Genomic DNA, 11708 nt, shown 5'->3' with positions numbered 1-11708 from the left:
ATTATACATCCATGCACTGTACAGCATGCACTCTCAGTCGTACAGTAGGCCTATGGTCAGCAGACTGTGGCAGTAAGCTAGCCCCGGTCATTTTTTCTGACAGTAGGTCAGTTGTTTTTTGTTATATTGTTCACAGAAATAAATCCATTAATTCAATCAATTTCAATTTACCTGCTGTGTGTGCAACCTGTTATTGTTGTTATTTATAAAAGCTACCTTTTAGGGTGACATGGACATTATATCGAAATATTAACATTGCATTTACATGTCCCACAGTCCCACACAATTATACTCTCTGTCCCACTTGTGGCTTGTTGGCACCTGGTCACTCTATTTACAGCAGCTTGGCATCAGTGCTACTGAATCAGTTCCATTAGCTGCAGGAGGATGCCACACACACACATTACATCCTGTCTGTGTGTGCCATTGAACGGAAATACATAAAAGTAACTGGATTTGGAAGTGTACCAGATCAGTTCCACCTTGTTTCCAAAACATGATAAAACTGAAGAGCCCCAAGGGTCCCAGAAGCCTCAGTGTGGAAAGAATAACACTTATCCTATAAGATAAGGTATCCAGGTCTAGTGGTATACTATAGGTTACAATACACTTATTTCCAACTGCAAATATGTTTTGTTAGAACATCATGAGGTGGAAGGCATGTCAATACCAAACATAAGTTTACATAATTATTTTTTAACTTAAAGGAGTGATTTTGTATCTTTGCATAAATGAGCTGGGTTAATTTGTGCCTTTGCATGCCTTCAGAACGTAGCCGACACAGTAAGAAAAGGAAAGCATAATTCTGTCAGCCATCATTCTTTCTATCTTCTGTTGGTTTTTCATGTCAATCCAAGGATACAACCATGAGTGATTTAGTGATACAAAAATAAACTACAGTCATCTTTATGCATCTTCATGGAAACTATTATTCAGATGCGTATGTGCGGATTTCACAACATCCGAATTTGTAATCTGTAAAAAAAAAGAATGCAATTAAATACATGTGAGGCATTTAATTCGTCGGGGTTCATTCCATGAGTCGGTCCAGCCCCTTGCGTTGTGCGCGCGCGCCTTTCGTCAGTGAGACTATTTAATGGCAGCTCGCTCGCTGCTTCTGCACGCGCCTTCTGCTCTGTCAACAACACGGTCTCTAAACATTTACTCTCCAAGCTCCCCAACACTTTATCAGCGACGGTAAGTGACTTTTGCATTATTTCTCACATGCACCTTAGCATTCCTCCTCACTGCAATACACAGGCTTCAACAGTGCGTGGTGTTATGGCAGTTCTGTAATACAAGTTAATGCATGGCCTGGTGAAGACTCTACAAGCTTCATTATTTGTCTATCTTTGTTTCTTGTAGTTTTTTGTTAAATTAGCTATTTTTACTATTAGTATTATTATTTTGTTTATTGCATCTTTTGTATCTGGCACAATAATTTCCTTCTGAATGAATAAAGTCTTATCTTATTTTAGCTAAACCAGAAAGTATACGACTGAAGAGGCACCATGACCGCTTTTCTGAAGGTAAAAGAAGGACACTATGTGACGATCCAAAGGAACTCTAGAGCTGGACTGGAGCTGTGTGTTGTCGAATTTAAAGAAGCAGGTATACATTTTAATGAACACACCTGTATTTCCAAATAACTGAATACCCACCTACATTTAATATCATCTTTGAATGGTATTTCATATAATGACTTAAAGTTAAGATGTTGTTTCTCTTTTGTGTTTAGCAACTTTTCTAGTGAAAGTATGGACACGTAACGGAACGACAAATCAGATTGCTTTTAGTTTCAAGAAAAATGAAGTCAACTATTCCCTGAAGGTGGAAGAAAAAAAGCTGCAGGTAAATAAAAACCTCTAACAATAGCAACATGTTGATATATACATATTTTACAGAATGTTACACTGGTGGTGAATTGAAGCATAGACATTGTATTTTTTGTGTTCACAGTTGGCCGATGTTTCTGAAATCCATGAACCTTATTGGTTTGAGAAGGTTAACCTTAACGCCAACGAATATTACGGCCTGCAGTCCGTCGTCAATCCTGGTCATCCTCTCTATATATCGATAGATGACTCAAAAGAAACCAGTGTTTTCTGCCTCAGTGAAGACAGTCAGGCATGCGCTGAGCTCACAGATGAAGCATGAAGGTATGTTTTTCATGATTCTAACCAAAGTGAATCCATATTACATCTACTTTTAACCTGATGTGAATGACTCTGACCCTGCTTTTTCATATTGTTCATTCTGCAGAAACCAACTACACCTTCGACAATATAACAGCAGACTTTCCTGCTGGGTTAGATGGGTTTCTCGGCAACAAGCAGGGAGTGGATTTGCTTAGAAAATGTGTCCTTCCTTGGTGACTATATATCTTAAACTTAACACTATACTCTTGATGAAGCTATCCAACTAGTACATGTTTAACTTTTTAAACATGAAGCCCAAGTTTTAACATTCTGTTAAAAAGCTTAAAGTCTCCCAGCCAAAGCTATATTTTCTCGCACTACTCAATCTGTTTTCAAAGACTATAATTGTTCTCCACATAACTAGTAAACTGGTCTTTGTGTGAAATCCGTAGGATTCATTATAATAATATATTATATAATGTTTTTATTGTTGGTATTTAAATGTAAAGAAGGAATCGATTACTGTACGTATATGAAGGCTATTGATGATCTTTTTCTTCACCAAATGTTATTTTGGACAACTCAAGCTTCAACCTAACTTCCCTGAAAAGACTGGTTAGCTTTTAGTTGAAGCAGCTTCATGCTTTACCAGTATTTAGATAACACCTGCAACTGTGTAATCCATCCAAAGTAACAATAATTAATGTTTGTCGCATGCCTCTTTTATGTCTTGTCCTGCTGGTTTTGGAAAGAAAAAGCTTTATATTTAATTTTTTTTTTTTCTATGTAATATTTATACTAATAGTGTAACCTGTAAATGTGAAGACTTATTTTAATAAACTGTTGTATATCTTCAATGGTGTCCTGGTGTCATGGAATGAGTCATATTGTATACAATTCAGATATTTATTTATTATATTACTGAATATACCATTCAGACATGGATTGTGGGAATAAGTCATTGGTGGCCTGTTTCTTGGCACTCTCCTCTCCTTAAACTCTTTCGAGTTAAAGACACTGTCGCTGCATCCTTCGCTTGGCACCGCCCAATATGATAATGACTGGTTTTGCAGAAAAAAACAAATGTATAACGTTTTTATTCCCATGGAACAATGATGATAGTGCATCCTCCAGACCATTCTCCACCGCTGACTCAGTGCTTTTACTTTTATAAAATAACTAATACCACACTTCAATACTAGACTACAAGTAATATCCTTTCATTTTAAACCTTTAATAGTGCAAAAATGGTCCCTAAAGTATGAAAACAAAAAAATTGAAATTGTCCAGTAGAATGTTTAGTATTCAATCTTTTAATATGAGTTTTGGGGTTAATATTACTGCTGAATTAATGTTGCATTTTGAGGCTGAAGATGTTTAAGGTTATGCTAATTTCAACTCCTTTATATCCTGTCGGGTAAATGAATCTACTGCTATGCATCTTGGGCTTCGTTGCTATGAAAACCACGGATCAAGCTCAGAAATTCTGTCCTTTTTTCAGCTTTGTGATGATGCATTTTCCAGCTGATCCAAGAGACTTTTTGAAGAGTTTTGTTTAGCTTAAGAGGTAGGACATTTTTACAAATCTTCACATTTGGAGATTCACTGGATAGGAAAGATATTTAAAAAACAAAATGATACATTGTAAAGTAAATAGAGCTATAGGCAGTCTTGTTTATGGGAGAGATTAGGAGCCAAATAAAGAAAAGTTATTGTTTTGTTAGCAGGAAGGAACTGCATGGTGCTGATAAAGTGTGAGGAAACACCCACCTAATAGATAAAATACAACAAAGACAGCTGAATGGTTAGTTTCCTTAAACACATTTGATAAATAAAAGTGCCGCGACAACAGTTAAATAAAAGAGATGTCTTAGAAGGAAGTACCTCAAATATGTACAGTACTTGAATAACAGTTACATTTATGGAGAAACCTTAGATTAAAGTCTGTCACAGAAGAATCAAACCATTCAGCTGTCTTTCTTGTATTTTCTTTCTTGACATAACGTTTAGTCAGTCATTAAAGGGGCCCTATTAGGCTTTTTCGGGGTCTTCCCTTTACTGTAGTGTGTTAAATGTTTTTTTGTGCATGTAAAGAATATAGCCCCTTTATTATCCGTTGGGCTCTGTGTAATATCACTGATGTTTGGGGGATGGGTAACAATGATGATCTGGGCCGGTGTTATCACTGCCATATACATGCCATGACAGTATGTTTTGCAGACATGTTGTTTTACATTGTTTCTCTTTAAAAGTTTTAATTTTCATTAAGAAATACAGCCGTTTCTGAACACTCTCAACCAGGGGTAGAGTTGAGCCGTCGTCCTGCTCTTAAACAGGCACAACTAAACAAACTGTCCTTTGTACCTCAGCTCAGAATGTCACCTCAATATTTAGTTTTTCTCCGATTACTTACCGTTTTCTGTGTGCAGCTGTTGTTTTCTTAGGGCACAAGCCAAATGGATAACAGTTCAATGATAAATATGCAAACAAGAGCCAGGCTCTCCCACAGACACGCTGAAGGATAAAAATCAAAAACAGATAGCTTGCTTCATCCTGAACTGCACCTGCAAATATTACTGGAAGCTCAAAGTGTATGTTGTCTGTGATCATCGGACAAGGACAGACAGTGGCTACAAAAGCATTTGAACAGTAAATCTGCAAAGAAACATGTTGTATGTGATGAAGTTCTCAGAGCAAAGACCCAGAAGAACACAAGTAGCAGACAGGAGAAAATATAGTTTTAAGGTCACGTCTAAGACACATTTGTGTGGTTGAAGCCCAGAGTGAATAAGAACAGGCCCGTCTTATCTATCATCTCAAGAGATTGTTAAAGCCCCAAGACCGTTTGCATGCACTGAAAAAAATGAAATGTTGACTTATATAAAATTAAGTCACACCTAAACACCACTTCACACTTGTTTCTAAAGACTGCGGTGTTGTGTAGTAACCAATCACATTCTGCAGATAAAACACATACTGTACTGCGGGAATAGGCAGGAATTTTATAAACATGCTTGGAGAACAGATTGAGAAGTACTACAAAGAATACATGAAGGTCACCTGGGTGTTGAAAAATGCAAAAGACGGGCGAGAGACAGTGTTTTCTGGCCTGGAATAAATACACATTCTCAAGCAACTTCTAAAGAAAGCTGATGAGAGTGGCTCAGACCCATACCTTGCTTTACTCAGCTACAGAGCCTCACCTCTGGAGTGTGGACTGTCACCTGCTGAACTTCTGATGAATCGTAAGTTATGCACCACACTGCCAAGCTATTCAAAGCAAAAGAGACACCCAAAGCTGCAACACCAACTACAACAACAAAAGATGAAGCAGAGAACATGCTATGACAAAACAGCTAAGCAGCTTCCATTACTATCAAGTAATGACACAGTCAGGATTGAGGGTCCTGATGGATGGAGAACAAAAGCCACTGTTTTTCAGGAAGTAGCACCGCGATCCTTCACTGTGAGGAGAGAGGAAGGGCAAATCTTCAGACGCAATCGTTGCAGTCTTATGAAAACAAAAGAGGCTGGTCAACAGCTCAGTGAATCCATCATTGAGTCTGAGTCCACACCTTCACCACAGACAGACTGTGATACTAACACTCCAAGTGAACATGTGGTCAGAAGATCTATAAGGGAAATCAGAAAACCTGATAGACTGAATCTGTAATTGAGAGACTTTAATGGATGTTAAAATGGTGTAAATGTTTAGACAATTTCCAAGTTTGTGCTAGTTAGCATCCTGAGTAAATTTAGACCAGATGTTTATTTGTTATGGCATGGTAGAGAAATCAAAATGTTTGGTTAAAATTGATGTTGCACTATTTGTTTATATTACCTCAAAGAAAGGGGGATGTGTTGATTAGATAGATACACACTCCTACCACAAGGTGTCGCCACATAGTTGTGATCTATGTTTAAATCCACTTGTAAGGTAAAAGACCTGGGGCCTCATTCATAAACGGTGCGTAAGCTCAAAAGATGGCGTACGCCAGTTTCTACGCAATGTTTGCGATTTATAAAATTCTAACTTGACGGGAAAATGTGCGGTCCTCCATGCAAACTCTAACCCATGCGTACGCACTAAGCACACAAACAGGAGAGACGAGAAACTGCGACACCGTTGGCAGAAGGAAGAATGGAGAGAAATATGTGGAAATAATACCATAAATAAAATGTTACCTCTCATTTATCATATATGAAGAATTCATTTTCAAACATTGATTAAAGCCAATCTTAAAATGATTAAAGAAACCCCTGTTTGCGACTCCTCAGTGCACACAAAAACATAACTTGGAGAAATAAATAAATACGGATATTGTAGTGCCGAGAGATAGGAGTCGGAGGCGGTGCATCGAAGGTGCAAATGGGTACTTTAATGAGCGACAGAAATAGACATGCTGTCGGGTCGCAGCCCAGGAAGAAAAGAGAAAGCGAAAGGGAGGGCACGCAGTAAGTACCAACCAAGTATGTCCGTGTGGAAACAGTACCCCCAACCTGTAGTTCCATGATTGGATTATGTAACCCCAGTGTATGAATCAGTGATCACTACACAAGCCCCCCCAGAATTCAAACATGGCACAATCCTCGCGTCCGGGAGGAAGCACCACAGGGGCCGAGGAGGGCGGGGCCGCAGGCGAGGGCCGGGCCACGGAACGGGCCACGGAACGGGCCGTCGGAAGGGGGCCGCAGGAGAGGGTAGGGGCCCCAACGAGGGCGAGGGCATCCCCACCGGGGGGTGGGGGGCGGGCCGGAACGGGCCGTTGTCAGGGGGCCGCAGAAAGCAGGGTCGCTGCGTTGCGACGCGGGGACGGGCGTGAACATCCCGGTGGTCCCCAGCAGGGAGGAGCGCCGCCCGGCCGCAGGCGAAGGCACAGCGGCGACGGGTACGAAGTCCTCGGGAGGAAGGAGCCGTGTCCCCGGGAGGAGGGAGCCGTGGACAGGGGAGAGGCCAGACGGGGCGCCGTCCGAAGCCGCCGTCGAGGCGAACCGTGAGCCGCAGTTAGAGGTGAGGCCAGGCAGGGTCCAGCAGCGCGCCACCCACGGGCCGATGAAGGCATGGGCGACTTCCGAAACCGCCGAGGCGAGGGAAGAGGCCAGACAGGGTCCCGAAGCGCACCACCCACGGGCCGATGAAGGCATGGGCGACGTCCGAAAACCGTAGAGTCGAGGCGAGACGGGGTCCAGAAGCGCGCCACCCACAGGCTGAAGAAGGCATGGGCGACGTCCGAAGCCACCGTCGAGGTGGTGAAAAAGCGAGAGGGTCCACACGAGGCCGACCAGACATGGTCGAACCTCCTCTCAGGCACCAGAAAAAACTCAAAAGGGTCGTCCTGTCCACGATCAAAAACAGGTGGGCGAAATTCTGAGAGGATCCACACGAGGCCGACCAGACTTGATCGAACCTCCTCTCCGGCACCACAAAAAAAAAAAAGGGGCTAACAGTCGGATGTCGATAGCCAATGGATGTCGTTAGCCGCCAGCTGCTAGTCGTTAGCTGTTGGTAGCTGCTAGCCGTTAGCAGTCGTGGCTAGCTGTCGTTAGCAGTCGTGGCTAGCCGTTCCCGACGGCCGTTAGTCGCTGTCGTTGTCGTCGGCCCCGGAGCCTCTGCTAGGCGGCGTGCCCCCACCAGGGAAGGTGCTGCAGAGTGTAGTGGCAAGCACCTCAGGGGTAAATCGCGGGGCGGCCAGGAAGAACCGGCTAGCTCAACACTAGCCGTGTTAGCTAGCGCAGCCTGGAAATGCAGCCGCATGTCCCGAAGAAACAGCTCCACGAGGTAGAAGTCGGGTTCCTCCATACCTAGCAGGTCGCGGGAATGGCGAGCGACGTCCTCAGCCATTCCGTGGGGCGCACCGAGCCTCAGTCCGTGTGCACGTGGCAGCCACGGACGTCTCCAAGAATCTCCAGCATTTCGAGAAAAGCTGCGCTTTTTGCCGTGTTCGGTTCAGTCTCGGATACTTCGCGAGACTTATGTCGGGGTCACCAATGTAGTGCCGAGAAATAGGAGTCGGAGGCGGTGCATCGAAGGTGCAAATGGGTACTTTAATGAGCGACAGAAATAGACATGCTGTCGGGTCGCAGCCCAGGAAGAAAAGAGAAAGCGAAAGGGAGGGCACGCAGTAAGTACCAACCAAGTATGTCCGTGTGGAAACAGTACCCCCAACCTGTAGTTCCATGATTGGATTATGTAACCCCAGTGTATGAATCAGTGATCACTACAATATGTTATTTAAAACCACCTCGAATATGTTGTGTTAATCTTATGAAATTATTTCTCATAAATGATGCGGTAAGCAGAGGACAGAATTACGTCTAAACTGACGCCGTTAATCGTGTTTTATGCCGTTTGCCAAGACTTGATAAGTCGCTCGTAAAACACAGGAGGTATGGAAACTAAGAACACCATATATTTGGATAATTAGACAGCTGATTTAACACAACACATTTGTTTTATTTCATTTAAGTGGTGGGTAGTTGTTGCGGTGGCGTTGAGACGCTGCGCACAGCTGATTGGCAGCTGGAACACAAACCACGTTTGTAAACAAAGCCCCAACTGTTTGTACATACATGTGCAAACCCAGCTTAATTGCACTCGGTTTACTATAATTTCTAAAAAGGGAAGAACATTACGTTACATCTGAGGTAGGCTGTCCTGTGCGTCTGGTGACGGGCACACCTCGGTGTGCAACTATATACGTTTCAGTGATTAAAAAAGCTTGCATGGTCTAAAATCAATTATCGATCAAAAACTTTTAACAGTAGTAGGCTACAACAAGGGTTAACACAGATTCAGCTTTAGGTGCCTTACATACCATATAGAGTAAAAAGGAAGCCATATAGCTAGTATTGATATTCATTATGATGACGAATCTTCGTCTTATTATGGCTAGCAAATGGACCAGTCAATAAAAGCAGGGTAATTTCACCACCTGTACCTTATCAGATACAATCAGGTTGCCGGGTGTGTATAAAAATGCGTGCCATCACAATGCGTAATGACGCACAATGGCTGATTTGGCACTGCTAGAGGACTTGGCGAATGGAAGAGTGCGGAGGGAGCGAAATTTCAGAGACCAGCAAGATTTCCTGGCCAATGATGATGAGTGGCTCATGAGTTGGTTCCGACTTCCAAGAGCCGTTTTGTTGGAGCTTTGTGCTGTGTTGGGCCCGGCTTTGCAGAGAAGCACATTAAGAAACCGAGCTGTGCCGGTTCTAATCCAAGTGCTTACAACACTTGGATTTCTGGCAACCGGCACGTTTCAGAGGGAAATGGCTGACAGGTCGGGGATATCCCAGCCAACCCTCAGCCGTGTTATGCCAGATGTGTTGGGAGGTATAATTGCGTTGTCACATTTGTACATTAAGTTTCCTTACACGGTGGGTGAGCAGGCAAATAATAAAATGCAATTTGCAGCAATGTCCGGTTTCCCAAATGTAATCGGTGCCATTGCCTGCACTCACATTGCTTTAAGGGCACCTTGTGTGAATGAAAGTGCATTCGTTAATCGAAAGCACTTTCATTCCATTAATGTCCAAATCATATGTGATGCGAACATGCTGCTAACAAATGTAGTTGCTCGGTGGCCTGGGTCAACCCATGACGCCTTCATTTGGCGTAACAGCAGTGTTGGCCGCAGACTTGAGGCCGGAGCTGTGCGTGATGGCTGGCTTTTAGGTAAGAATGATTAATGTAAAACTCCTAAATAAATAATAATGTATATATGCTGCGTTATATGAGCTATTTATCAACCCTACAGGTGACAGTGGATATCCCCTCAAGCGGTGGCTGCTCACCCCATTCCACAACCCGCAGAGCGCAGAGGAGAGACAATATAATACTCTCCACAGCCAGGCACGAGCTGTGGTAGAGCGCACCATAGGGCTGCTAAAGGGCAGATGGCGCTGCCTCGATGCCACAGGAGGCAAACTGTGTTACAAGCCTGACAAGGTGTGCCAAATTGTGAGGGCGTGTGCTGTGCTTCACAATTTGGCACTGCTGAACAATGTCCCATTACCCCCTGAGGCTGCTTGTGCCCAAGACGAGCCCGACCCCCTTCCCCAGGCATGGGCGAGAAACCCTGGTGGACTGCAACAGCGTCTGGATGTGATGCGTCACTTGTAAAACAGACAAAACAAGGTATGGAAACAACTTATTTATTGGCCAAATCTTTTAAAGAAGTGCTTATTTCAGCCAGCACATGAAGAATTTGTCCCAGCTGTCTTGCAACCTCGTGTATTGCAGCAATTGTGTCCCTCTGCATCTGCAGGACTGCATCCGTGAGGACACGGCCGCTGCTGGAGGGCTGCGCAGGAGGTGCCGTGGAGACACCGGGGCTCGGCGCCGGAGGTGCCGTGGAGACGCCGGGGCTCGGCTCAGGAGGTGCCGTGGAGACGCCGGGGCTCGGCGCCGGAGGTGCCGTGGAGACGCCGGGGCTCGAGACACGAGGTTCCTCGGTACACTGTCCCCCTACCCCGCTGGAACCAGCATCTATAACAAATGATTTTGTTAATAAAGTTATGATTTGTTTTTCTAAATAAAGTTATGATTTGTTTTTCTACATGGACTTATTGTTTTCTTTACATCGGCTACCAGCAGATATCACACATGCATTTGGTTTACTCTAATTTCAAACACGGGTATATAAATGTGCTTACCTGGTTCATCCGGTGCACACTTAACATCGGTGATCCCCATCTGCCTCCGTCACCACTCTACTCAGCAGGGATTCGCCGATTATACCGGCCAGCCTTTCATCCATAGGGGTGAGCTCCGGTGCCCCCGTTCCCCCTCCCGTGGCACACACTCTGCCTGTGTGAGGCCAGGCGTTTTTGGCGTCCACCTTAATGTCGGACCACTTCTTTTTAATTTCAGCGACAGTGCGACCCTGTGCTGATGCAGAGTTCACAGCATCTGCCACATGCTGCCACTCTCTTGCCTTTTTGGCATTCGTTACGCCAATACTATGGCCACCAAACAAAATGTTTTGCCTCGTCTCTACTTCTCCGACAAGGATTTCAACTTCAGAGTTATTAAAGTTTCTTTTCTTGCCTTTTTTTTCTGTCTTTGCCATGTTCGTTTTTGCCGGAAATCGGTTTGATGAATATTCATTATGGGCGTATCAATGTCTGGGCAATTATGGGTGTGATGGGAAGCCCGCAAAAGCTGCACCGCATTTCTAGTTAATTGGGATTTATAAAGGGAAAACCGGCGTAGGAAGTGCCGTACGCACTTCCCTCGCCGGTACGCAATGTTTTGTGAATCGGAAATGGCGGAAAATGTATGTACCTATTTTTGTGCTTTGTACTACGTAAGCAACCTTCCTACGTCAATCCTACGCACTGCGTTATAAATGAGGCCCCTGGGGCCACCCTGTCAGAGAGCAGACGTGCGTCCCTTCTCAGGGCGGTGCACAGGCTGCGACAGGGGGCAACAGTGACAGCTTTAACTGTCATGCAGACTCTGGTCTCATGGCGGCTGCTCACGTTGTGGTCCCGCTGGGGTTACTACATATGCGCCGCCTGCAGAGGTGGTCTCCAGCCTGCGTTTGGACCCCAAGAGGCAAACGA

General features: G+C 44.3%; 1 protein-coding gene and 1 long non-coding RNA gene across 2 annotated transcripts; one reads left to right on the top strand and one right to left on the bottom strand.

Moving 5' to 3' along the window:
- The first annotated feature begins 1086 nt into the window (after positions 1-1086).
- LOC117473002 lies at positions 1087-2995 on the top strand. The gene is made up of 5 exons (XR_004554979.1): positions 1087-1197; positions 1479-1611; positions 1739-1851; positions 1960-2159; positions 2263-2995. It is a non-coding gene; the product is annotated as an uncharacterized LOC117473002 (long non-coding RNA).
- Positions 2996-10291: 7296 nt separating this feature from the next.
- On the bottom strand, positions 10292-11291 carry LOC117472597 (pEARLI1-like lipid transfer protein 2). The gene is made up of 2 exons (XM_034117894.1): positions 10797-11291; positions 10292-10629 (listed from the first exon to the last, which is right to left on the bottom strand). Exons 1-2 carry the CDS (start codon positions 10834-10836, stop codon positions 10292-10294), a joined length of 378 nt encoding a protein of 125 aa, XP_033973785.1. The 5' UTR covers positions 10837-11291.
- Positions 11292-11708: the final 417 nt, after the last annotated feature.

Source organism: Trematomus bernacchii, unplaced genomic scaffold, assembly GCF_902827165.1.
Source record: "Trematomus bernacchii unplaced genomic scaffold, fTreBer1.1, whole genome shotgun sequence".
Taxonomy (NCBI): domain Eukaryota; kingdom Metazoa; phylum Chordata; class Actinopteri; order Perciformes; family Nototheniidae; genus Trematomus; species Trematomus bernacchii.
Note: the sequence above shows the minus strand (reverse complement) of the source record. Positions and strands in the feature narration are given on the sequence as shown.

Excerpts from the sequence above, each read along its gene's own strand:
- LOC117472597 (XM_034117894.1), bottom strand. The coding sequence starts at position 10,836 with ATGGGGATCACCGATGTTAAGTGTGCACCGGATGAACCAG. Across the intron at positions 10,630-10,796 it reads GTGTGCACCGGATGAACCAG|ATGCTGGTTCCAGCGGGGTA; the intron begins GTAAGCACATTT and ends CATTTGTTATAG.